At 43.5% G+C, this 27,581-nt stretch overlaps 1 protein-coding gene across 2 annotated transcripts; it reads left to right on the top strand.

The window, feature by feature from the left end:
- The first annotated feature begins 197 nt into the window (after window positions 1-197).
- On the top strand, window positions 198-27,526 carry dync1h1 (dynein, cytoplasmic 1, heavy chain 1). Of its 2 annotated transcripts, none has more exons than XM_023277444.3 (77): window positions 198-565; window positions 1,644-1,731; window positions 1,910-2,083; window positions 2,217-2,472; window positions 2,612-2,798; window positions 2,906-3,177; window positions 3,293-3,520; window positions 3,684-4,337; window positions 4,435-4,857; window positions 4,969-5,148; window positions 5,233-5,382; window positions 5,489-5,635; window positions 5,815-5,955; window positions 6,157-6,333; window positions 6,494-6,604; window positions 6,727-6,846; window positions 6,978-7,217; window positions 7,367-7,522; window positions 7,757-7,870; window positions 7,978-8,088; window positions 8,185-8,394; window positions 8,557-8,703; window positions 8,815-8,981; window positions 9,197-9,370; window positions 9,542-9,896; window positions 10,007-10,201; window positions 10,289-10,571; window positions 10,674-10,774; window positions 10,897-11,056; window positions 11,398-11,638; window positions 11,731-11,914; window positions 12,056-12,507; window positions 12,610-12,766; window positions 12,875-13,099; window positions 13,192-13,422; window positions 13,553-13,693; window positions 13,815-14,048; window positions 14,289-14,495; window positions 14,596-14,717; window positions 14,841-15,006; window positions 15,108-15,271; window positions 15,383-15,512; window positions 15,632-15,765; window positions 15,879-15,993; window positions 16,085-16,246; window positions 16,420-16,634; window positions 16,737-16,941; window positions 17,136-17,309; window positions 17,413-17,532; window positions 17,685-17,805; window positions 18,345-18,540; window positions 18,918-19,035; window positions 19,124-19,339; window positions 19,428-19,640; window positions 20,014-20,141; window positions 20,283-20,436; window positions 20,554-20,700; window positions 20,899-21,049; window positions 21,159-21,412; window positions 21,584-21,718; window positions 21,810-21,904; window positions 21,999-22,173; window positions 22,257-22,332; window positions 22,448-22,608; window positions 22,712-22,823; window positions 22,965-23,025; window positions 23,105-23,228; window positions 23,360-23,473; window positions 23,576-23,746; window positions 23,951-24,168; window positions 24,280-24,383; window positions 25,398-25,606; window positions 25,886-26,039; window positions 26,171-26,313; window positions 26,426-26,594; window positions 26,857-26,981; window positions 27,110-27,526. In XM_023277444.3, exons 1-77 carry the CDS (start codon window positions 316-318, stop codon window positions 27,236-27,238), a joined length of 13,923 nt encoding a protein of 4,640 aa, XP_023133212.1. In that variant the 5' UTR covers window positions 198-315; the 3' UTR covers window positions 27,239-27,526. The 2 variants fall into 2 exon arrangements, with proteins under 2 accessions (XP_023133212.1, XP_023133211.1); XM_023277443.3 differs by lacking the exon at window positions 18,345-18,540 and adding an exon at window positions 17,994-18,189 and having other exon boundaries at window positions 199-565.
- The last annotated feature ends 55 nt before the right edge of the window (window positions 27,527-27,581 follow it).

Genomic DNA, 27,581 nt, shown 5'->3' with positions numbered 1-27,581 from the left:
GGGACTACTCCCTTTCTCCCCCTATCTGTCACAAATGGTACAAACAAAACGACAGAAAAAAAATTGATTCATTCAACTGCATTATGGGTATTGCAGTCTTTAACTCGTACAGTCCTGTGACATACTCATCTGTGGAACAGCAAGTACCACAGTCCTTTGCGCGAATAAAGACGCTCGTCAACGATTGCGGCGTTTTGACAGCGGCAGTCTAGTGTCTCACCAGCCTGCTGGATTCTGCAGTCAGCTGTACAACGTCAGCCCTGTTTCTTTGTTCACTTTTACTCCCTAACTGGTCGCCGTTGACCGCTTTGAAGAATGTCTGACGGCGGGGGGACGGAGGAGAACTCCGGCACCATGGAGGTGTCGGCTGTTCAGACGGTCGCTGATACCTCAGTGCTCCAGAAGCACATTCGGAAACTGGTACCGTTGCTGTTGGAAGATGGCGGCGAGGCCCCGGCCTCCCTGGAAACCGCCCTGGAGGAGAAGAGCGCCGTGGAGCAGATGAGGAAATTCCTGGCTGACCCCCAAGTTCACACCATCCTGGTGGAGAGAAGTGCTCTCAAAGGTACTTGTAGAAAGCAGTGGTTAGCTGGCCACTAAATACTCTATGAACACTGTTGTCCCAGTCACATCAATATGAACGCAGCGTGTCTGCAAATTAGCTTCTAAACTCACCACCGAGGCTTTTTAACTTAATGTTAGCTAGATTGAGTTTTGACTAGTTAGCAACATTATCCAAGCTTGATATGTCCCGCCCTTAAAACGTTAAACTTCAACTAAACTGCGCCACACAGGGTGGGGAGAAGAAAACTGAGCTAACCAGAACACTATTCAACTGCAATGAACGTTAGCTACTATTTTATAGCGTGTTAGCAGTCGTTCTAAAATACGTATACGATAACTTTATGTAATTCCATTGCTTTTATGCTTAAGTACGGTTTATTTATAAAGAGCGGTAGTTCGTAATGATCCTGCTCAAATGATAATGAATCCTTTGTCATATCTGCAAGTCAGGTTGTTTGCAGCTTCCAGGGCTTTTATCATGTGAACCAGCTTGTGTCAATGAACACATTATCCTCAGTTTCCTTCAGGAAAATTAAGCCTCTGAGCTCCATGCATTTTTATGTGAGTGCTGAATCTCGATCGCTTGTTACTGCACATGACCAGCTACTCAGCGTGTAGGTTTTGGTTTCCCAGCCGGAGAGTCACTTCCCCAGACTGCTTATGGTTTTTGCGCTAATGATGCTGAGGCTGCAATGCATCGTGCAGTGTCTGCAGATGTATGTCATACTCCAACAAGCTACACTTGCAAAGAGGGGTGGGGACACAGATAAATGCAAGCAGACAAAGCTCCTTGATTGCACCGTCATCCTGCTGGCCCACTAGCCACAAATATCCTCAATCTTGTCTTTCATCCAAATAATTTATTTTTATCCTTAGCAGCAGTGTGACTTGTTAGCCTTGGACATTTAGCTCTCACCACTTGTTGCAACTCTCTAAATAATATGAAAAAAATTAGAAAAACTATTACACAGGCTGCTTTATGGCGCACATCCAAATAAACACAGCTGATCGAAACACTCATCGATGAATAGTCTGTGTACTTGTTCAGATAAAACTGACATTATTTGTACTTTATACAGAGGATGTTGGAGATGAGGGAGAAGAGGAGAAGGAGTGCATCACTTACAACATCAACATTGACATACACTATGGGATCAAGTCCAACAGGTAAGTGATGCGTCTGATGCACTGCACAGAGGTTTAATGTTCAGCCACTCGGTATTACGTGATCTTATGATAAAAGGCGTATTATTGATAGAAGCTGTATCATAAAGATAATTGAGCTACTTCGTGCTCTGTTCTGGTAATTCTAAACATGAGTGTGTTTACATTTTCTCCCATGCAGCTTGGCTTTCATCAAGAGGACAGGTGTCATTGATGCAGACAAGCCCATATCAACCCAAGTCCGAGTTCTGACGTTGAGTGAGGATTCTCCCTATGAGACACTCCACTCTTTCATCAGCAATGCTGTCGCTCCTTTCTTCAAGTCCTACATCCGCGAGTCTGGCAAGGCAGACAGGTAATGTTCCTATACATCTTATTTCTCAAAACCTCCTCGAAAATACGCTGAATCATGGACTTTGCATTGAACAGTGAATGTAATGGAAGAAAAATAAGTCTGTTCTACATTGTGCTCTGTTGTAAACTTACAGAGATGGCGATAAAATGGCTCCCTCTGTTGAGAAAAAGATCGCTGAGCTGGAGATGGGCCTTCTCCACCTACAGCAGAACATTGAGATTCCTGAGATCAGCCTCCTCATTCACCCCATCATTACAAACATTGCCAAGCAGTGCTATGAGCGTGCTGAGAAGCCCAAGGTTACTGACTTTGGCGACAAAGTGGAGGACCCAACCTTCCTCAACCAGTTGCAATCTGGTGTTAACCGCTGGATCAGGGAGATCCAAAAGGTAAGAGGCATACCAACAGTTCTGTGTCAGGTTTAAGCAAAACAGTACAATGACAAAATACCGCTGGTTTATGTGAAAAATATGTACTGCCATGAATACCACTGGGTTTATTGTTCCTATCACTAACCCTCCCATCCAGGTAACAAAGCTTGATCGTGACCCAGCCTCTGGCACAGCCTTGCAGGAGATCAGTTTCTGGTTGAATCTGGAGAGAGCCCTCAACAGGATCCAAGAGAAGAGAGAAAGCCCTGAGGTTCTGCTCACACTGGACATCCTCAAACACGGCAAACGTTTCCATGCTACTGTCAGCTTTGACACTGACACTGGTGAGTGAAAACCTGTTAGAACACAGTTTTTACTCTTTTAATTTGCAATAGTTTTGTTAAAGTAGTGAACTCTGATTAAATGTTGATTCTTCCTCTAATCCTCACAGGTCTGAAGCAGGCAGTGGAAACAGTCAATGACTACAATCCTTTGATGAAAGACTTTCCTCTCAATGACCTGCTTTCTGCCTCAGAGCTTGATAAGATCCGCCAAGCCCTGATGGCTATATTTACTCATCTTAAAAAGATTCGCAATACCAAGTATCCCATCCAGAGAGCACTCCGTCTGGTAGAGGCCATTTCCAGGGACTTGAGCTCCCAGCTCCTGAAGGTGTTGGGTACCAGGAAGCTCATGCATGTTGCCTATGAGGAATTCGAAAAGGTTAGTGTAGTAGGATTTCCAGGATAATCTGAAACCTGATGGATTTCTATTGCAGTTACTTCAGCTACTCAAAATATCATGTGTTTCTAAATGTCCTTTTATCTTTTGTTTGCAGGTGATGGTAGCTTGCTTTGAGGTATTCCAGACATGGGAGGATGAGTATGAGAAACTACAGGTGCTTCTGAGGGACATTGTGAAGAGGAAGAGAGAAGAGAACCTGAAGATGGTGTGGCGTCTGAGCCCTGCCCACAGGAAACTCCAGTCTCGTCTGGACCACATGAGGCGTTTCAGACGGCAGCATGAGCAACTGCGGGCTGTCATCGTCCGTGTGCTGAGGCCTCAGGTAATGTACCATCAGCATCTGTAATGGTCCCGTTTGAACTGACCAAAAGTCAAACAATTATTTACTTATTCTTCAACCAGTTCTATGTTCTTTTGTTTAGATTCCCAGAAAACAGGATTTCATATTTGGCTATTTTGAAAAAAGTTTAACTGTTTGTCTTCAGGTATCTGCAGTGCCACAGCACGCCCCTGGAGAGACAGTTGAGCCTCAAGACATGAAGGTAGCTGGAGTCCTCTTTGATGCTGCTGATGCCAATGCTATTGAGGAGGTCAACCTGGCATATGAGAATGTTAAAGAGGTTGATGGCCTGGATGTGTCTAAGGAAGGCATGGAAGCCTGGGAAGCTGCCATGAAGCGCTATGATGAACGCATTGACCGTGTGGAGACCCGTATCACTGCCCGCCTGCGTGATCAGCTGGGAACCGCCAAGAACGCCAACGAGATGTTCCGCATCTTCTCCCGCTTCAATGCTCTCTTCGTTCGCCCCCACATCCGTGGTGCCATCCGGGAGTACCAGACACAGCTCATCCAGCGTGTGAAAGATGACATTGAGTCACTGCATGACAAGTTCAAAGTGCAGTACCCTCAGAGTCAGGCCTGTAAGATGAGCCATGTCCGTGACCTGCCACCTGTGTCTGGCTCCATCATATGGGCCAAGCAGATCGACCGTCAGCTGACTGCGTATATGAAGAGGGTGGAGGATGTTCTGGGAAAAGGCTGGGAGAACCATGTGGAAGGGCTGAAGCTGAAGCAGGACGGAGATAGCTTCAGGGCCAAACTCAATACTCAAGAGATATTTGATGACTGGGCTCGCAAGGTACAGACCAAAATAATTTTTACTCAACATTTGCTTGTTTTTGTTTTTTCTGAATTGCTATTTTCTAAATATTTGTCATCACTCTCTTGTAAATCAGGTGCAGCAGCGTAACCTTGGTGTGTCTGGACGGATCTTCACCATTGAGAATACCCGTGCCCGTGGAAGAACAGGAAACATGCTCAAGCTTAAAGTCAACTTCCTGCCAGAGATCATCACATTGTCTAAAGAGGTCCGCAACCTCAAGTGGCTAAGCTTCCGTGTTCCCTTGGCCATCGTCAACAAAGCCCACCAAGCCAATCAGCTGTACCCATTTGCCATCTCTTTGATCGAGAGTGTGCGCACCTACGAGCGTACATGTGAGAAAGTGGAGGAGAGGTCCTCTATCTCTCTGCTTGTGGCTGGGCTCAAGAAAGAGGTTCAAGTTCTCATCACTGAAGGCATCACTCTGGTCTGGGAGTCCTACAAGCTGGATCCTTATGTTCAGAGGCTGGCTGAGACTGTCTTCAACTTCCAGGAGAAGGTTAGAGGGGAGGAGCTGTCACTATTCAGTAGCTGCATACATCCTGCATAAATACAGACTCCAAACTGGCATTTAAGACTTCAGTTTTTAACCAGTTGTTGCTCTTTCCAGGTGGATGACCTCTTACTGATTGAGGAGAAAATAGATTTAGAGGTTCGCTCTCTGGACACTTGCATGTTCGACCACAAGACATTCTCTGACATCCTCAACCGTGTCCAGAAAGCTGTGGATGACCTCAATCTGCATTCTTATTCCAACTTGCCCATCTGGGTCAACAAGCTTGACATCGAGGTTGGTAGCATGAATTACCCCGGATGCATATAGTTGTGTGACTGTTGTAAGCCAAAATGACCAATATTGCTGATATTCTCTTAGATTGAACGTATCCTAGGAGTGCGACTTCAGGCTGGTCTTAAGGCCTGGACCCAGGTGCTCCGTGGCCAGGTGGAGGACAAAGCTGATGTGGACATGGACACAGAGGCTCCACAAGTCAGCCACAAACCAGGAGGGGAGCCCAAGATCAAGGTAACCACTGTGATGCCTTATTACATTTTTAAACATTGAGACATTACAAACCTCGCAGAAACTTTTCATATCAAGACAAATTACTATTTTATTTGTTTATTCCTAGAATGTCATCCATGAGCTGAGGATCACTAACCAGGTGATCTACTTAAACCCGCCAATTGAAGACTGTCGCTACAAACTCTACCAGGAGATGTTTGCTTGGAAGATGGTCATCCTTTCTCTACCCAGGATTCAGAGCCAGAGATACCAGGTAGGGACCTTAAAAACAGCTGGGAAATATCTGTGGTAAAGTAAACATACTAGTACAAATTTCTTCTGATTTAAAATCATTATATGTAGTATTGTTCGGTCTTTTTTTTAGTTAAGACATGGTATTTGGATGTTGTGTAGTGTGGCTTTTATCTAAGCCGGTCTGTCCTGCCTCATTAGGTGGGTGTCCACTACGAGCTTTCAGAGGAGGAGAAGTTCTACCGTAATGCTCTGACCAGGATGCCAGATGGTCCTGCAGCCTTAGAGGAGGCCTATAATGCAGTGGAAGACATCGTCAATGAGGTGGAGCAGTATGTTAAGGTAAGAGCTATCTTGTTTCATCAACTATTTTACTGCTGATTGAAAATTATGACAGTTGACTACTATGTGTTTTTATCGACCCCTGCCTTATTTACTGTATTTAGCTTATATCATAAATTTAGACATGCATCATCATATATATATCTATATTTTTTAACTCCAATTGTATTCATTGACTTTCTCTTTGTTTCCTGTGTCCAGGTGTGGCTGCAGTACCAGTGTTTGTGGGACATGCAAGCTGAAAACATCTACAACCGTCTTGGTGAAGACCTCACTAAGTGGCAGGCTCTGCTGGTCCAGATCCGCAAAGCACGTGGAACCTTTGACAATGCTGAGACTCGGAAAGAGTTTGGACCTGTGGTCATCGATTACGGCAAGGTAGTAATGACTGACAGTTCTAGGTGTTAAAATGGTTACATAATACTGTGTCTTAATAATTCATTTTAGTTACAATCTTATGCTGTTTATTTTTTGTTCATTATTTTAAGGGGAGCAGTAGAACTCTTTGATAAGTGTTTCTATTTGCCCCTGATTACAGGTCCAGTCTAAAGTGAACCTGAAATATGACTCCTGGCACAAAGAGGTGCTCAGCAAGTTTGGCCAGATGCTAGGCCAGAACATGCAGGACTTCCATGCCCAGATCTCTAAGGTAATGTACAGTTTGAAAAAGTAATTGTTTAACCTATCTAGGTACACTGAAAGACACTTGTATTATAATGATTCTTCACAATAATCTTTATCACTTAGACACATTTTTCTGTTTCTCACTAGTCCCGTCAAGATCTTGAACAACATTCTGTGGACACAGCAAGCACCTCAGATGCTGTCAACTTCATTACGTATGTCCAAACCCTGAAGCGCAAGATCAAGCAGTTTGAGAAAAATGTTGACGTAAGTACTGAAAACATTCTGTATCCTCTCCCTTGCCTTTGTATCACTGATTCTTTAATAAAAATAGCTTCCTATGTTGAAAAAATGATTTAAACACTTTGTAATCAGATTTGTTGTCCTTTTTACCATAGTTGTTCCGCAATGGACAGCGTTTGCTGGAGAAGCAAAGGTTCCAGTTCCCTCCTTCTTGGCTCTACATTGACAACATTGAAGGTGAATGGGGTGCATTCAGCGACATAATGAAGCGCAAGGACACTGCTATCCAGCAGCAAGTGGCCAACCTGCAGATGAAGATAGTCCAAGAGGACAAAGCAGTGGAAAACCGCACCACTGACTTGCTCAATGACTGGGAGAAGACCAAACCAGTTGCTGTAAGAAATATTGAGTTATCCTATTAAATTTAAAATGTAGTACAATCACACCTAAATGTAACTCGAACACTTGAATGCATAATACTGTAATATTTTACTGCTAAGATGAAAGCAAATTAAGAAATCTAATGTACAACCTGTTCCATTAGGGTAACCTGCGTCCAGAGGAGGCCCTCCAGTCTCTCACCATCTATGAAGGCAACTTTGGCCGTCTGAAGGTTGAAAGGGAGAAGTGTGCCCGTGCCAAAGAGGCCCTGGAGCTCACTGATACTGGTCTGCTCAGTGGCAGTGAAGAGAGGGTGCAGGTAATGACTGCATGCATTTACAGAAATGTTTATAGTTCTTGGCTGAAGATTAAATACAATAATATATTAAATATATTGGTAAGGCACAGATTTGGAATATAATTATTTTTTAACCCATTGCACATGAGTTACATGTCCTACTTCTATCTTTTTATACATATTTACAAATTACAACAATCATTTTGAAAAGACGCCTTTCATTTAAATCATTTCTGTTTTTGTGGTGACTTTTAGGTGGCCTTGGAGGAGCTGCATGACCTGAAAGAGGTGTGGTCTGAGCTGTCGAAGGTCTGGGAGCAGATCGACCAGATGAAAGAGCAGCCATGGGTTTCTGTACAGCCTCGCAAGGTATTGAAAGCACAGTAATTCGTTCTATCAAATAAATACTGTTTTCTACAGTACTATACTTGTTAGATTCTGCATGAAGTATAACTCTTTGTATTTTGTATTTGTAGCTTCGTCAGAGTCTGGATGCTCTTCTGAACCAGCTGAAGAACTTCCAAGCCAGACTGAGACAGTATGCCTCCTATGAGTACGTTCAGAGGCTGCTTAAAGGATACTTAAAGGTCAGTAAACTAATTTTCCCGCTAAGCCCAAGTTGAGACTCGGCAAGAAAAATAGAGTGCACTTTAAATTCTCTGTCTTTTTTTTTCTCTTTGAAGGTTAACATGTTGGTGATTGAGCTCAAATCAGAGGCTCTGAAAGACCGTCACTGGAAGCAGCTGATGAAGCGTTTGCATGTGAACTGGGTCCTGTCAGAGCTGACTCTCGGACAGATCTGGGATGTGGATCTGCAGAAGAATGAGATGGTAGTGAAGGATGTTCTCCTTGTAGCTCAGGGAGAGATGGCTTTGGAGGAGTTCCTTAAACAGGTGAGGAGGGATGGTCCACAAGAGAGGAGCAACTTATGTTTGTAACTGTAAAGCTTTAAAACTTAATTATTATAAACCACTCTCTGGTTTGTAGACTTGAATAAAAATTAGAATTGTTGTTATTATTGTTATTTTCAATCAATTTATTGTTTTGGTTTTCAGATCCGTGAAGTGTGGAACTCGTATGAGCTTGACCTGGTGAACTACCAGAACAAGTGTCGTCTGATTAGAGGCTGGGATGACCTCTTCAACAAGGTCAAAGAACACATTAACAGTGTGTCTGCAATGAAGTTGTCTCCTTACTACAAGGTAAACAGAATTACACCTTCTACCTATTAAGACAGTAATTTCATAATTTTCAAATATATCAGTTTTTCAGAACGGCATCAACACCGTGCTTGTCTCCCTTTTTTCTCCTAGGTGTTTGAGGAAGATGCCCTGAGCTGGGAAGACAAGCTGAATCGCATCATGGCTCTGTTTGATGTTTGGATTGATGTCCAGCGTCGCTGGGTCTATCTGGAAGGCATCTTTACAGGCAGTGCTGACATCAAACATCTGCTGCCTGTTGAAACCCAGAGATTCCAGAGGTAATTGGTGGTGCTTTATTTCAGCATATTGAGATTTCATTGTAAATTTCAGCAATTATGCCAGCACTCACAGGATATTTTTTGTAAATAAAACAAGCCATTTTCAAAAATCAATACCAACTGTATATATTGGCAGAGTCATGTTTACTCCCATTCACTACAGTAACAATTTTTTTGCTGTATCATATTGTAATTTGTCTCTACCTGTCTTCTAGTATCAGCACAGAGTTCTTGGCACTGATGAAGAAGGTGACAAAGTCTCCCTTAGTGATGGATGTGCTGAACATACAGGGGGTGCAGAGGTCCCTGGAGCGACTGGCTGACCTTCTGGGAAAAATCCAGAAAGCCCTTGGAGAATACCTAGAAAGAGAGAGATCCTCATTCCCCAGGTATGATGATTATACAGCGGCACAGCAAGCAGGGGGAGGAAAATACACAATACAATAAGCATTTTTATAATCAAATTTAGAAGCTATTGATTTTGTCAAATATTTGGCTGATTGAAGCTTTTATTTATTGACTAATACATCCATTTGTCCTATCACTCTCGTTACTGACAGGTTCTATTTCGTGGGAGATGAGGATCTGCTTGAGATTATTGGCAACAGCAAGAATGTAGCCAAACTCCAGAAGCACTTCAAAAAAATGTTCGCTGGCGTCTCCAGCATCCTACTTAATGAGGACAACACTGTGGTATTGGGAATCTCCTCACGTGAGGGTGAAGAAATCCTCTACAAGACACCAGTCTCCATCACAGAGCACCCGAAGATCAATGAGTGGCTGACCTTGGTGGAGAAAGAAATGAGAGTGACACTGGCCAAGCTGCTGGCTGAGTCTGTCACAGAGGTGACATCCTTCAACAAGGGCACTGCCGTTGACTTGAGCCAGTACATCAACTGGATCGATCGTTACCAGGTTGGGACTGAGAGCATTAATTCTGCGGTCAACTCATTATCCAACACTATTGCGGATGTTCAAATCCAGCATTGTGTTAATGTCACTTTCTCTCTGTCCTTGCTCCTCAGGCTCAGCTGGTGGTCCTGTCAACCCAGATTGCCTGGTCTGAGAACATCGAATCTGCCTTGACCACCATTTCTGGTGGTGGAGACATGTCACCCATGCAAGGAGTGTTGTCAAACGTGGAGGCCACCCTCAACGTGTTAGCTGACACTGTGCTCATGGAGCAGCCTCCACTCCGCAGGAGGAAACTGGAGCACCTGGTTAGGGAGAATTTTTTAAAGTATGCTTCTAAAAGATTGTTATAAAAATGAAAAATGTCTGAAATCCATCTTTCCCATTATTCTTAGATCACCGAGCTGGTGCACCAGCGTGATGTGACCAGGACTCTGATCAAGAACAAGATCGACAACCCCAAGTCCTTTGAGTGGCTCAGTCAGATGCGCTTCTACTTTGACCCCAAGCAGACGGAGGTCCTGCAACAGCTGTCCATTCAGATGGCCAATGCCAAGTTCAACTATGGCTTTGAGTACTTGGGTGTCCAGGACAAGCTTGTCCAGACCCCACTGACAGACCGTTGCTATCTCACCATGACACAGGCTCTCGAGGCTCGTCTTGGAGGATCACCATTTGGTATGGAAGCTGAATGTGATATTTTTTCTTGCAAGAAATTGAGAATTTGTTTATAAGAAACACATTAAAAGATCAACTTTGCTGAATTTGTCCTCCATCTAGGTCCTGCTGGCACAGGGAAGACGGAGTCAGTGAAGGCTCTTGGTCACCAGCTCGGCCGGTTTGTCCTGGTCTTCAACTGTGATGAGACTTTCGACTTCCAGGTACATGACTGTTTTCATATATGCCAAAATACCCTAAGAGATTAATAAAACATTACATTACAACTTTTTTCTTTTATTCATTGTTAATGTTTCCTTGTTTTTGTGGAATTCTTCTTCCTTAGGCCATGGGTCGTATCTTCGTGGGTCTGTGCCAGGTAGGAGCCTGGGGCTGCTTTGACGAGTTCAATCGTCTGGAGGAGAGAATGCTGTCTGCTGTCTCACAGCAGGTCCAGTACATCCAGGTGGCCCTGAGGGAGCACAGCAACCCCAACAGAGACAGGAGTATGTATAATATGTGGGGGAATTTGCATGTCCTAATATACAAAGCAGGTGTCGCTTAATGAAAATGTGAAAAGCATTTAGCGGCTTTAAAAAACTCTTAACAAGAAATCAACTCCAGCTACACATTATAAATAAATTTTAAAAAACAATAGTAATATATTTAGATTTGACATATTTACCGAGACTTGGTGTTAATGGGAGTGCAGCATGTATTTCCCAGCATACTGTAAGTACATATCAAGTAAATACCAACTTGATGTCTGTCATTGTATTCATCACCAATTTATAAACTGTGCAGGTGGGCTGTATTGTAAACAACCCATCGTCTGTCTCCTTCCCAGGTGTGCCTGTTACTACAGAGCTCCTGAACAAGCAGGTGAAGGTGAGCCCAGATATGGCCATCTTCATCACCATGAACCCTGGATATGCTGGCCGTTCCAACCTGCCTGACAATCTGAAAAAGCTGTTCCGTAGCTTGGCCATGACAAAGCCTGACCGCCAGCTCATCGCACAGGTCATGCTCTACTCTCAAGGTTTCCGAACAGCTGAGATCCTCGCAAAGAAGATTGTACCCTTCTTCAAGTACGTATTCTATTTATCTAACATGATTCATATAAGTACGGGGGTTTTTTGTAGAAGTTCTTCTCTAATTTAATCTCTTGCCTCTATTTCAGACTTTGCGATGAGCAGCTGTCATCCCAGAGCCATTATGACTTCGGTCTCCGAGCACTCAAGAGTGTGCTGATCAGTGCTGGCAATGTCAAGCGTGAGCGCATCCAGAAGATCAAAAGGGAGAAGCTTGAGCGTGGAGAGGATGTTGATGAGAATGAGATTGCTGAGAACCTTCCTGAGCAAGAGGTATAAAAGCTATAGACATTTGGACTTGAAAGTCAAGTTTTATTATTATTTAAAACAAAATTTTGGCAGCTCAAGTAAATTTGTTTTCAAAAAATTGGGGATGTTGGTCATTTCACTCAGTTTCTGTTCCATTTACTTTAGATCCTGATCCAGAGTGTATGTGAAACCATGGTCCCCAAGCTGGTGGCGGAGGACATCCCTCTGCTGTTCAGCCTGCTGTCAGACGTCTTCCCTGGAGTTCAGTACCACCGTGGAGAGATGACTGCTCTGAGAGAGGAGCTGAAGAAGGTCTGTGGGGAGATGTACCTCACCTACGGAGACGGTGACGATGTCGGTAGCATGTGGGTGGAGAAGGTGCTGCAGCTGTACCAGATCACACAGATCAACCATGGTCTGATGATGGTGGGTCCTTCAGGAAGTGGAAAGACCATGGCATGGAGGGTGCTGCTCAAGGCTTTGGAGAGGCTGGAGGGTGTTGAAGGTGTGGCACACATTATCGATCCCAAGGCCATCAGCAAAGACCACCTGTATGGAACCCTAGATCCCAACACCCGTGAATGGACGGATGGCTTGTTCACGCACATCCTCAGGAAGTGAGTTCACAATTTATTGAGAATTGTACTTTTTAAAGACATCTTGCAAAGTATGAATGTTTAAATACAATATTTGTAAAATGTCTTTGCCTTGAATTTCAGAATCATTGACAATGTTCGAGGTGAACTGCAGAAGCGACAGTGGATCATCTTCGATGGTGACGTCGACCCAGAGTGGGTTGAAAATCTTAACTCAGTCCTGGACGACAACAAGCTGCTCACCTTGCCAAATGGAGAGCGTCTCAGCTTACCACCAAATGTAAGAGCACAACACTTAAAATACAGGTGTCTGTTTTTGTCTTTTTGTAGTCTGAGATGGTTGAAGCATGTTTGTATTTACCCTGAGTTTTTTTTTCTTTCTTTCCAGGTGCGTGTAATGTTTGAAGTACAGGACCTGAAGTATGCCACCCTAGCCACTGTGTCCCGCTGTGGTATGGTGTGGTTCAGTGAGGATGTCCTCAGCACTGACATGATCTTCAACAACTTCCTGGCTCGCATTCGCAGCATCCCACTGGATGAGGGAGAAGATGAAGCTCAGCGCAAGAGGAAAGGCACAGAAGACGAGGATGAGGCTGCTTCACCGATGCTGCAGGTAATTAAAGGGCAGAAAATACACTTTAAAAATGTGCAAGAATAGTTAAGCATTTATTCTTTACTGATGTTCTACTGTGTGCTTTAATCTAGATCCAGAGAGATGTTGCAGCAATCCTGCAACCATATTTCACCTCCACAGGCCTCGTCATCAAGGCCTTGGAGCATGCCTCAAAGATGGAGCACATCATGGACTTTACCCGCCTGCGCTGTTTGGGTTCACTGTGTTCAATGCTGCACCAGGCCTGCCGTAATGTGGCTCTCTACAACAATAACCACCCTGACTTCCCCATGCCCATCGATCAGCTGGAGAGATACATGCAGGTAATGTTCTACCCTCCACTCTTTATACAATTAAGACACATACATGATTGTTCTTGGCTATAGCAACTTAATCACTGCAAAAATAGATACATTTTTCTTAAAACTGATGAATTATTGTATTTCTCTACAGAGGTATTTGATCTACGCCGTGCTCTGGTCCTTCTCTGGTGATGGACGGTTGAAGATGAGGGCTGAACTTGGAGAATACATCCGCCGCATTACTACTGTTCCCCTCCCCTCTGCTCCCAATGTCCCCATCATTGACTATGAGGTACAACCTCTTTTTATTAAATGATACAGTTGTGATTCTCTTCATCTGCTGTTTCTGAAAGAAAACCAAAACTACTCCACTCTCTTGTTGTCAGAATAGCCATTGTCTTATTTGTGTTTAGGTGTGCATCTCTGGTGAATGGCAGTCCTGGCAGGGCAAGGTGCCGCAGATTGAAGTTGAAACCCACAAGGTGGCATCTCCAGATGTTGTGGTTCCGACCCTGGACACTGTTCGTCATGAGGCTTTGCTTTACACATGGCTGGCAGAGCACAAACCACTGGTACTGTGTGGACCTCCTGGCTCTGGAAAGACTATGACCCTGTTCAGCGCCCTCAGAGCTTTGCCTGATATGGAGGTGAGAGACTAGACTGAAGGAATTTTAACGCTGATAATCAATCCTTAAAACTTCAACCAATCAGTTGCAAACTGACTTTGGAACTGGTTTGTTATCCTTATGCATCAGCAATGATTTTTTTTTTTTGTGCCAAGCACCTGTGATATTTTATGTACTGTTCTATGTATGACAATGAATAAACTAATTAAATATCAGGAAAACATTGTTTAATTGATCATTTCTTGTACTGCTTTCTGCTAGGTTGTTGGTCTGAACTTCTCCAGTGCCACCACCCCAGAACTGCTGCTGAAGACCTTTGACCACTACTGTGAGTACCGCCGTACTCCTAATGGTGTGGTCCTCGCCCCTGTGCAGCTGGGCAAGTGGCTGGTTTTGTTCTGTGATGAGATCAATCTGCCAGACATGGACAAGTACGGCACTCAGAGAGTCATCTCTTTCCTCAGACAGGTATAGTACACTGTAGGCAAACACAGACACATCCTTGAACAAGACTGTTTATATTTTAAAGTGTGCAAAGTACAATCATGGCTGTATGAAATACTCGCAGATGGTGGAACATGGAGGTTTCTACCGCACCTCAGACCAGACTTGGGTGAAACTGGAGAGAATCCAGTTTGTTGGAGCCTGTAATCCTCCCACTGACCCTGGCAGAAAGCCACTCACACACAGGTACAGCACTCAGATTTTACACCTAGTTAGAGCTAGTATCATATTTAACACAAAGCAAATGGAATATTTCAAATGGAAAAACAAAACATTGAACATGGTAATTGACTTTTGTGCTCTTTCCAGGTTCCTGCGTCACGTTCCTGTGGTGTATGTGGACTATCCCGGTCCAGCCTCTCTCACCCAGATTTATGGCACCTTCAATCGTGCCATGCTGCGCCTTATCCCATCTCTACGAACCTATGCTGAACCTCTTACAGCTGCAATGGTTGAGTTCTACACCATGTCTCAGGTAAAGGAGATGATGAATTATCTATATAAAATGCACATTTCATTGATTATCGGTGTTACTAATGTGATTGTATAACTAACTTCAATCCCTTTTTCCACTAGGAGCGGTTCACCCAGGACACACAACCTCACTACATCTACTCCCCCAGAGAGATGACCCGCTGGGTGAGGGGCATCTTTGAGGCCCTGCGGCCTCTTGAGACTCTTCCAGTCGAGGGACTCATCCGCATCTGGGCACATGAGGCTCTCCGTCTCTTCCAGGATAGGTGGGTACTAGTTTCTGTTAGACTGAGGTTAATTAACCACAGTGTAAACTATGTGGAGTAATTCTTTTATTAGATGACGGTTTAAGACTGATCATGTGGTTGGTTTTCCAGGCTGGTCGGTGATGAGGAGAGAAGGTGGACTGATGAAAACATTGACATGGTCGCTCTCAAGCACTTCCCCAACATTGATAAGGAGAAGGCTCTGAACAGGCCCATCCTCTACAGCAACTGGCTGTCCAAGGTAAATTAGAGATCTGATGACCATACTGAGATTTCTTTTTCTGTAATATTATTTAAAGAATGAGAATTTACTTCAAGTCATTTCCATTTTGACTGAGTTTCTTGATTTTGTGAATGCAGGACTATATCCCAGTGGAACAGGAGGAACTGAGGGACTATGTGAAGGCCCGTCTGAAGGTCTTCTATGAGGAGGAGCTGGACGTTCCTCTGGTGCTTTTTAACGAGGTGCTGGATCACGTCCTCAGAATTGACCGGTTTGTAACACCTCCTGAGTTATTTTTTCTCTGTGCTGCTCTTTGATTCTTAGAATTTCACATCTGAAATACTTGTTCTGGCGTAAATTTCAAAAGTTCATGTCTTTCTTTAGAATCTTCCGTCAGCCTCAGGGCCACCTCCTGCTAATTGGAGTGAGTGGAGCAGGAAAGACCACCCTCTCTCGCTTTGTAGCTTGGATGAACGGACTTAGTGTCTATCAGATCAAGGTTGGTACAGTAAATGTTAAGCAGGATTTGAACTTATATTAAAATACTTGCTTGCTTGTGTATTGAATTTTGTGTGTCTGTGTTCTTTCAGGTGCACAGGAAATACACTGGAGAGGACTTTGATGAAGATCTCCGTACAGTGCTGCGTCGCTCAGGTTGCAAGAACGAGAAGATCGCCTTCATCATGGATGAATCAAATGTGCTGGATTCTGGTTTCCTTGAGAGAATGAACACACTGCTGGCCAACGGAGAGGTAACTTGCAGCCATCGAAGCTTATCGTATGGTACCGTTGCACCTTTTTGTTGTCCTTTAGTTTCTGAAATAAATCAAGGACAAAGCTTTCAGTTTTTGAGGTAACAGATATGTTTTTGTGTGTATATGATCTTTTTGTTCTTGTTATATTAATGTTACCCTGGTCTCTATAGGTTCCTGGGCTGTTTGAGGGAGATGAGTATGCCACCCTGATGACTCAATGTAAGGAGGGGGCCCAGAAAGAGGGCCTGATGCTCGACACTCACGAGGAGCTTTACAAGTGGTTCACAAGCCAGGTTATCAGAAACCTCCATGTGGTTTTCACCATGAACCCCTCATCAGAAGGCCTGAAGGATAGGGCTGCCACATCTCCTGCCCTCTTCAACAGGTACAAAAGTCATAGTGAATGAATGTAATGTATTAGACAAATATGAAACTGCATTGAAAGAAAAGAGTTTCTGTGTTTCCTGAAAACTGTCTTGTGTGTCAGGTGCGTGTTGAACTGGTTTGGAGACTGGTCCACAGAGGCCCTTTATCAGGTGGGTAAGGAGTTCACCAGCAAGATGGATCTGGAGAAGCCCAACTACAAGGTGCCAGACTACATGCCCATTGTCTATGACAAACTGCCTCAGCCACCGTCTCACCGTGAGGCCATTGTCAATGGCTGCGTGTTTGTACATCAGACACTTCACCAGGTATGGATGTCTTCAAATTTCTTATTGAGTTAATTATGTGGTTTTCTTTAACAGAAATTGCGCATTTGAAAACTTCGTTTAAAACAGTGAATACATTTAACATTTGTTAATGCATAGGAAAAGATAAACTTCATTGACCTCTCACTGGGGAAAATCCCATAACTTAATTAATGCTTGATATAAAATCTTTACAGGCTAATAACCGCCTGGCCAAGCGTGGTGGTCACACTATGGCCATTACTCCTCGCCACTATCTCGACTTCATCAACCAGTATGCCAACTTGTTCAATGAAAAACGCAGTGAGCTAGAGGAGCAGCAGATGCACCTCAATGTTGGTCTCCGCAAGATCAAGGAGACTGTTGATCAGGTAAACTTGCATTTCTTTACATCATCTAATGTGCTTGGTTCTTCCATTAATGTCATTTTGTACAAGATATCAAAACTGATAGTAGTCATGACTATTTCTCAAGGTGGAGGAACTTCGTCGTGACCTGAGAATCAAGAGCCAGGAGTTGGAGGCCAAGAATGCTGCAGCCAATGACAAGTTGAAGAAGATGGTCAAAGACCAACAGGAGGCTGAGAAGAAAAAGGTACACAGGAAGGAATTTGACACTATTACAAACAAGAAATGACTTTTCTATCATCTTGATAGACATGATCCCTTCAGCCTGCATTACACAGGCCATTTGGGTTTATTGGTACATTAGATTATAGTCCTATACTGTCACCACTCTGATTTCAGGTGATGAGCCAGGAGATCCAGGAGGCTGTGTACAAGCAGCAGGAGGTGATCAAGGACAAGCAGCTGAGAGTCCAACAGGACTTGGACCAGGTGGAGCCAGCTGTGATTGAGGCTCAGAATGGTACGATGTTCATTTGTTGTCATAAAACCAGTACAGAAGTGTTTGTATATGTTGATGTTGCATTTTACAGACTTCTGTTGTTATGCACAGGGTTTCAAGTTAACAATTTGATTTCTGCTTACACCCTCCCCTCATCACTGCCCATTTCCTTGTCATAATCTTCATCCTTGTTCACCTAATGTTGATAGCTGTTAAGTCCATTAAGAAGCAGCACCTGGTGGAGGTGCGTTCCATGGCCAATCCACCCGCAGCTGTGAAGCTGGCTCTGGAGTCAATTTGCTTGCTCCTGGGAGAGAGCACCACTGACTGGAAGCAGATTCGGTCCATCATCATGAGGGAGAACTTCATCCCTACTATTGTTAACTTCTCTGCTGAGGAGATCAGGTAAAATAAGAGAGAATTTGTTTTGCAGTTGTTCACTAAAGAACTCTTTGTCTCTCTGTCTTTTTTGGTCTTCCCCCCATTTCTTCTCCGAAACCTCTTCTCCCCCTCCTCTTTCTGTGTCTATTTAAAACACATTCCTCCTACTGCTTAACTAGCGGTGAGTTCTATTAAGCGGCAGCATCTAGTAGAATTACGGACTATGACCAATCCCCCAGCTGCAGTCAAACTGGCCCTGGAGTCTATCTGCCTTATGCTGGGCGAGGAGACCAATGACTGGAAAAAAATCAGACAAGTTATTATCAGAGATAATTTCATCACCAGCATAGTCAACTTTTCCTCTGAGGAAATGAGGTACCAGTGTCAGAATGTCTGTTTTGTCTTCATCTAATGAAAGCAAAAATTATATCATTTAATCAGAAAGAATGGCACCTGTGATTTGTGCTTAATTTGAATTTTTTGAAACCAAGTTGATTTGGAATCACAAAATGAGCTGTGGTCATGATGCTATAGTTGTTTATGGTCGTTGTCGTGATTTGTTACAGTCAAGTTGGTAGTAATTGTACCCCTTCCCAACTCCAAACAAAATGTACACAATCGTGTTGGTATCCCACAAAATCCTATTTCATTCCCACTGATTTACAATCATTCCTCAGCATTCACATTGAAGTATTTGACTGTAAAAATTGCTGCTGTATTCCAACTTATTAGACTATTTCCGCTCTATCCAGCGACTCCATCCGTGAGAAGATGAAGAAGAACTACCTCTCCAACCCAAGCTACAACTATGACCAAGTCAACAGGGCATCTCTGGCCTGTGGACCTATGGTGAAATGGGCGATTGCTCAGGTACAGAAACCTAAACATTGAAATAAGGATAACAATTTGGTAAAAAGGGTGTTCATCTAATATAAACCATGTTCTGTCACTCCTCTAGCTTAATTATGCTGACATGCTGAAGCGCGTGGAGCCTCTGCGTAATGAACTGCAGAAGCTGGAGGATGATGCCAAGGACAACAAGACAAAGGCTGAAGAAGTGGAGCAGATGATCAGAGACCTGGAGGCTAGCATTGCTCGCTACAAGGAGGAGTATGCTGTCCTTATCTCAGAGGCCCAAGCCATCAAGGCTGATCTGGCTGCAGTTGAGGCTAAGGTTAGTCATCAAACCTCTTTCTGGTTTCATTCATATTAGCATCCTCATATCTGGTCTTAACTTTTTCAGTTGTTTTATTGTCTCTCAGGTGAATCGCAGCACAGCCCTGCTAAAGAGTTTGTCCGCTGAAAGAGAACGCTGGGAGAAGACCAGTGAGACATTCAAGAACCAGATGTCCACCATCGCAGGAGACTGTCTGCTCTCTGCAGCATTCATCACTTATGCTGGCTACTTTGAACAGCAGATGAGACAGAACTTGTTCACTACATGGTCTCATCACCTGCAACAGGCCAACATCCAGGTATTTAAAGATCTGATCAACACACCTACAAATCTCAGCCTCATACATATTTAATAAAATAGTTTTTGTGCTCATTGATGCAAACATGAAAAGTACACCAAAGCCCATATCTATCTATCTGTTGATGATGATGTCTTAGTGTGTTTAGATTTTTTAAAAATGTATGGGTACCTCATCAGTACCAAACCACACTGAGCATTTAATGTTGTACTTTTGTTTTACCTACTTTTTGAATGGTGTTTCAAAGCACATCTTAGGGGGTTAACACATATCCTACTATATCAAAAAAAAAAAAAACATTTTGGAATTTTCTTTTAACCTAATATCAGAAGACATTATTCTAAACTCTTGCTGTCCTAATTTTCTCCCCTAGTTCCGTACAGATATCGCCAGAACTGAGTACCTGTCTAATGCAGATGAGAGGCTGCGCTGGCAAGCCAACTCCCTTCCAGCTGATGACCTCTGTACTGAAAATGCCATCATGCTGAAGCGGTTCAACAGGTCAGTGTCTTTCTTCAAGTCAAGGAACCCTAATCTATGCAGAATTTTGATATTTAAGGTGTTGTTACAATACAATACAAAACAATAGCTTTATTATGGGCCTTAAGTTTAACTTCTATCTCTGTATCTTTGCCATTATAGGTACCCACTAATCATTGATCCATCAGGCCAAGCCACCGAGTTCATAATGAATGAGTACAAAGACCGCAAGATCACCAGAACCAGCTTCCTGGATGATGCCTTCAGGAAGAATCTGGAGAGTGCATTGCGTTTCGGAAACCCACTGCTGGTCCAGGTAAGAGCAGCTACTTCACACTGCCAGCATTTTAACAATAGTCAAACACATACAGTGCCTTAGCTTTCATCGAGAACTTGTGTATTCATAGTTTCTTATTTTTCTTTTGTTCTTAAGGATGTAGAAAGCTATGACCCCATCCTAAACCCAGTGCTGAACAGAGAGGTCCGCAGGACTGGAGGTCGTGTCCTCATCACCCTCGGAGACCAGGACATCGATCTGTCACCTTCCTTCGTCATCTTCCTCTCCACACGAGACCCAACGGTAGGAAGACTCTTTATTTTATTCATTTCTCAGTAATAATTGGTAAATAAATAAGATCATTTGGCATTTTGCTAATTTTAATCAGTATTGGTCAAGTAACAACATTCTTAATTGCTCTCCTCTTTGACTCGTACAAAACATGAAAATTATGGTACAAAAAAATTAATCTGTATCGTATGGTGTCTCTTGTTTATGCAGGTCGAGTTCCCACCAGACTTGTGCTCTCGTGTTACATTTGTCAACTTCACTGTGACACGCAGCAGCCTTCAGAGCCAGTGTCTCAACGAGGTCCTAAAGGCTGAAAGACCTGATGTAGATGAGAAACGTTCTGACCTCCTCAAACTGCAGGGTGAGAGAACACAGCAGTTGCCGTAACACAGTGGCAAAGTACAGGTGGTAGAAAAAGAGGTCAGTGAAATGATAGAGCCCCACAATGACTCGACTCATTCCTCTTTCAGGTGAGTTCCAGCTGCGTCTTCGTCAGCTGGAAAAATCCCTGCTGCAGGCGCTCAATGAGGTCAAGGGTCGCATCCTTGATGACGACACCATCATCACCACACTGGAGAACTTGAAGAAGGAGGCAGCTGAGGTGACCAGGAAGGTGGAGGAGACGGATATCGTCATGGCTGAGGTGGAGGCAGTGTCACAGCAGTACCTGTCTCTGTCCTCTGCCTGCAGCAGCATCTACTTCACCATGGAGGCTCTCAACCAGGTCTGTAAACATCTCAGTTGCTTGTTCACACAGCACTTTTTTTCCCTCTTGATTCCTTCAAACATAAATGGATGCTAAGCTAAGAACTCTGAATTTTAAGTACTATATGTTTTTGTTTGGAACAAGACATTAAACATGAACATTGACAAACTGTTTTGTATCTCCTTTCAGATGCACTTCCTCTACCAGTACTCTCTTCACTTTTTCCTGGACACATACCACACGGTGCTGTATGAGAACCCCAATCTCAAGAGCATTAGCGATCATTCACAGAGACTGGCTCTCATCACCAAGGACCTCTTCCAGGTTTGAACTACATCTTTTGAAAATGAAGTCCTTGTTTTCTTTGGTATGAATGTAATAGACATGTGCTTAATTCTGGTTTATGTGGAATTAGGTGGCGTTCAACAGAGTGGCCAGAGGTATGCTGCATCAGGACCACATTACCTTTGCAATGCTGCTGGCTAAGATCAGCCTAAAGGGCATGACCAGGTAATATTACACAGATGGAATGTCAGCAGTCATATTACATAAAAGATGGTTTCTTAGTATTCTTGATCATCATAGATCTTTTCCATTTCTCCAGTGAGCCATCATACGATGCAGAATTCCAACACTTCTTGCGTGGTAAGGAGATTGTACTGACAGGAATGTCACTGCCCAAAGTGAAGGGTCTGACCACTGATCAGAGTGAAGCCATGGTCCGGCTCAACCGCCTGCCAGCATTCAAAGACTTGGTGGACAAAGTCGAGGCTGACGAGGTAGGTACTCACAAATGCTGTCTAACTAGCATGACTTACGCAAACAAAATCAGTGAATATTTTTATCACTTTTTTACTTATAGCAATTCTTCATGTGGATTGAGAGCAACACTCCAGAGCTGGCTGTTCCTTACTTGTGGTCAGAGGAGAAGCAATCCAGTGAGTATTACAACTTGTTATATTTTGTAAATCATGCAAGAACGTTAAAGCCCAGCAGGGTATGTACAGCACGTGCGTTCTTTGTCTTCATGACCTGTTACCATTCCCTTTTCAGCCACCATCGGCCAGGCAGTCCACCAGCTGCTGCTTATTCAGGCCTTCCGTCCTGACCGTCTGCTGGCCATGTCGCACATTTTTGTTGCAAAGGTGTTGGGAGAGAGCTTCATGAACATCATCGAGCAACCTCTTGACCTGGCTAACATTGTGGACAGTGAGGTAGTAAAAATCTTCTTCAAATATGTTTACTTGTACTTACTTTTGCTTCCTATTATTATTTTTGTTGAATAACTTGCTCACATTCCTTTTCTTGTGTCTGCAGGTGAAGCCCAGCACTCCAGTGTTGATGTGTTCTGTACCAGGTTATGATGCTAGTGGGCTGGTCAGAGATCTGGCTGCTGAGCAGAACAAACAAATCACCTCCATTTCTATTGGTGAGGAGTCAATAAATGTTGAATTCTTGGTTAACTGTCACATTAACCAGATCTTAGTTTTTTAGCAGTTATTCCCCCCCCCTCTAATTTACAAGCTTATTGAGGAGATTATAAATGTTTGCATACTTCCACTGTCTACAGGTTCCGCTGAAGGTTTCAATAAGGCTGACAGAGACATCAACACTGCTGTCAAGTCTGGCAGGTGAGTAATGTTTTTGTGTACTTGTGAAAATGCACAGTGTGTTTCGTTGTACTAGAATCCTGACTGTTTGGTGCTGTAGGTGGGTGATGTTGGAGAACGTCCACCTGGCCCCTGCATGGTTGATGCAGCTGGAGAAGAAGCTTCACTCCATGCAACCTCATGCCAGCTTCAGGCTTTTCCTTACAATGGAGATCAACCCCAAGGTATACCACATCATTCATAAAAATATTTCCAGTGTCTAAAAATTGTAATACTCAAATCTTCAGTGAATTAATTATCAGTTATAGGCCACAAGTTTCTGTTTTTCTCAGTACTTTGTTGTTGTTTTTTTCAGGTGCCAGTGAATCTGCTTCGTGCTGGTCGCATCTTTGTGTTCGAGCCTCCTCCTGGTGTCAAGGCCAACATGCTCAGGACCTTCAGCAGCATCCCTGTGGCTCGCATGTGCAAGGTGAGCAAAGCATTCACAAACACACTTCAAAAGTTGAATAATTATTCCTTAGTACTGACTCCATATTTGCTTTCTATTTTTTATTTTTTTTTATTTCTACAGGCTCCCAATGAGCGTGCACGTCTCTACTTCCTACTGGCTTGGTTCCATGCAGTCATCCAGGAGCGTCTGCGTTATGCACCACTCGGCTGGTCCAAGAAATACGAATTTGGAGAGTCTGATCTCCGCTCTGCTTGTGACACAGTCGACACCTGGCTGGATGACACTGCTAAGGTTGGAGATGATTGCAGAAGTCATATACCTAAGCACAAGAATTATCTGTATTTGAGTTAATAGAAAAATGTATCAACAACTCACAAGTTTGCACAGCTGTTACCTTTAGGTATACTAAATATAGTATATAAATTACCATTAGGAATTTGACAGTTTGCTGTAAAAACTAAAACCGACTTTACACACACACACACGCACTCACAGGGCCGTCAGAACATCGCACCAGACAAGATTCCCTGGGCGGCTCTGAAAACCCTGATGGCTCAGTCCATCTATGGTGGCCGCATTGACAATGAGTTTGACCAGCGGCTGCTCATCACCTTCCTGGAACGCATCTTCACCAAGGGAAGCTTTGACAGCGAGTTCAAACTGGCTCTCAAGGTTGATGGACACAAAGATATCAAGATGCCTGACGGTATTCGGTCAGTATCAGTTGGCTTTCAGCTTTTACTCCTAAATGTATTAATATAATAATAATGTTTTCTGACGATCTTAAACATATACATTTGTTTTGTGATTTTCATTACTTGCAGACGTGAGGAGTTCATGCACTGGGTGGAGATGCTTCCTGACACTCAGACTCCATCTTGGCTCGGATTGCCTAGCAATGCTGAGAAGGTCTTGCTCACCACTCAGGGTATGATGCCGCCAGTCATCTTCATTATCTGTACTCTAGTGTTTTGGTACAGTTACTGGACTGCACCTTTTCCTGATTCTTGTTCCATCTACAGTCCATATATTGTTATTTTTACAGGGTACACCATTAACCATTTCTCTCTCCATTTTAGTCTCTTAACTCTTACTTTAACAGGGAGTCTCTTTGCAATTTGAGGCCAAGATCTTCCATTTTTGCATCTGCTTTGGATACTCTGTGTGGTGGCAAAAAAACATGTTATGGGTGTTCCCTCTGCTAATCTCTAATCTTCCCATCAGTTTTCTTCACCTTACTACCCGTTAGTTTTGTGGTTTCACAACTAGTCCCTAGTTGTGGCCTTGTATAACACAGGGATAAAGTGTTCCCTTGCTGTAGTCATATCCATCGTACTTGAAGGTGCCCTGCCCAAAGGATGGGTGTGTGTATCCTCACCCTCCAGCAGCTGTATTTCACAGCCATCATGTCGCTTTGCTAAGATACTCTCCCCATCCCACCCTCAGATTAAATTTTGAAGCAGCCACCCACATCCTTATCCCGCAGATCCCCCGTTCATATCCTCCTTCCCCGTTTTGTCTGGTTGATCTCCACACCACCTCCAAAGTCCCAGCTGCTGCGACATCCATCCCTCTACACTCCCCCTTCCCTTCATCCTCATTTCCACCCATTAATTTCTCCCTCAAACCTGCCACCTTGTGTTGGTTGCGTTTATTTCTTTTACAGATCCCGTCAGTCAAGAATTTCCCAGTTATGCTGAATGTTACATTTAATGGCAATTTTGCCTGAAGTCTTGTTGTGTTTTGTCGTCCCTGATGTTGTCCTGTTTTATCTGTTTGGCACAGTCCCTTTTATGATTAAGTAAACCCTTTATTAACACATCCTTGAGGTAAGCTGTTTCTTTGTTCCACGATTAATTTCTTCTCCCCCTACCTCCCACCATGGCCTTGTCTTCCAACTCTCTTCCACCTCCCTCCCTGCTCACTCTGCCGGGCTGCGCAGGCACTGACATGATGGGTAAGATGCTGAAAATGCAGATGTTGGAGGATGAGGATGACCTTGCCTATGAGACGGAGAAGAAGGAGCGCACTTCGTCCACATCCGATGCCCAGCCAGCCTGGATGAGGACCCTCCACACCACCGCCTGTAACTGGCTGCAGCTCATGCCACAAACCGTCAATCCACTCAAACGCACAGTGGAGAACATCAAGGTAATGACTTGATGAATAATAAGTATGGTGGCAGTCCAGATTTCTTGAAACAAGCTCAAAATATACTTTTTTTCAATTAATTACTCTAAGAACTTACTTCACTGACAACTGGTCACTTGTATTGTTTTAATTTAGTGAGATAACCAGTTGAAATGAAAGAAATACAAGCACAGGTTGGATTTTCAGTTGATGAATATGTATTTGCTTTTTTCTATATATTTGATGCATCTATCCAGCGCCTGTGTTTGCTTTAATGTCATCTTTTTCCAAATACACCAGGACCCACTGTTCCGCTTCTTCGAACGTGAGGTGAAGATGGGTTGCAAGATGCTTCAGGAGGTTCGTCAGGATCTCTCCGATGTGGTGCAAGTGTGTGAGGGCAAGAAGAAGCAGACCAACTACCTGCGCACCCTCATCAGTGACCTTGTCAAAGGTTTGACCCAGATTTGTTCATTTACTTTTACAAATTCAGCACGTTTATTTGAAGTCAGGTAAAGATGATAGCAGACTATACTTTGAATATCTATTGAGTATCTATGGTATACACATGCCTCTTTTCTGCAGGAATCCTCCCTCGCAGCTGGTGTCGGTACACAGTCCCAACCGCCATGACTGTGATCCAGTGGGTGGCAGACTTCAGTGAGCGTATCAAACAGCTGCAGCAGATCTCCCAGGGAGCTGCCAGTGGGGGTGCAAAGGAACTGAAGGTACTGTTTGTGTACTGAATCAAACAAGTCTGAAATAGTATGGTAACTGAAATGCATTTAGTAAGACTACTTTCTTTCGTGTTCCACAACCCCTCTGTCTCTCCTTTTCCAGAACATCCATGTGTGCTTGGGCAGTCTGTTTGTGCCAGAGGCTTACATTACCGCTACCCGCCAGTACGTGGCGCAGGCCAACAGCTGGTCCCTGGAAGAGCTGTGTCTGGAGGTCAATGTCACCACTGCCCAAGGCGCTTCTCTAGACGCCTGCAGCTTTGGTATCAAAGGTCAGAAGAAAAAAAAAACACGTTATCTGCCGTAGTCAAGGAAAGGCACTGTGCTAATTGCATAACAAGGTGAACTGTGGTAATGACAATTTATGTGTTTGTGTGAATGGTCTAAATATCCTTTAGACATATATTGTATGACATGAAGTCAAATGAGCCTCACCAGCTTCTCAAAGATAAATTTGAGGTTTATTACAGTAGAAACATGTAAAGTGTAGTTTTTAGAGGTTCTTAATGTAAACATGTCAACTATGCCTTCCAGGTCTGAAACTGCAGGGAGCTACTTGTGCCAACAACAAGCTGTCTCTGTCCACCACCATCTCCACCGAGCTGCCTCTCACTCAGCTCCGCTGGATCAAACAAAGCAATGCCGAGAAGAGACACATGGTATGAACAACATATGGACAGACAAAACAACTATATATTTTTGTGTTTAATCTGTGCTTTCCAACAGTTTAGGGCAAAAAAAAGCATTGGCCTTGCTGTCCTCATCACTGTTTTTCTTCTCATTGCAGGTGACTCTACCCGTGTACCTGAACTTCACTCGGTCTGACCTCATCTTCACTGTCGACTTTGACATTGCCACCAAGGAAGATCCTCATAGCTTCTATGAGCGTGGAGTTGCTGTCCTGTGCACCGAGTAAACGAACCAGTTATTCCTGTAGACTAGAAAGTCATTATTATACCACATGTAATCACTTCATTAAAAGTAGTTGTAGCCTGTTGCATTCCAATATGAAACTTAGAAACATTTGTGGAACAGTAATGACCATTTAACCATTGTTAGTGTCTTTGGAAAGTGTTTTGGAAGGTCAGGGAATGTTGTCAGATGGTGAATGAAGAGAACATGCCAGTTGGAAAAGAAAAGTTGAAAGTGTTTTAATGAAAGAGCCAGAATGTTTTTAGATTTGAATAAAGCTTGCTGGAACCAATGAACTGCCTTCAGCTTTTCTTCTAGTAAATGTTTAATCTGTATCATTAATGGTG

This window comes from Amphiprion ocellaris, chromosome 20 (assembly GCF_022539595.1).
Source record: "Amphiprion ocellaris isolate individual 3 ecotype Okinawa chromosome 20, ASM2253959v1, whole genome shotgun sequence".
In the NCBI taxonomy this organism is placed as follows: Eukaryota; Metazoa; Chordata; class Actinopteri; family Pomacentridae; genus Amphiprion; species Amphiprion ocellaris.
Note: the sequence above shows the minus strand (reverse complement) of the source record. Positions and strands in the feature narration are given on the sequence as shown.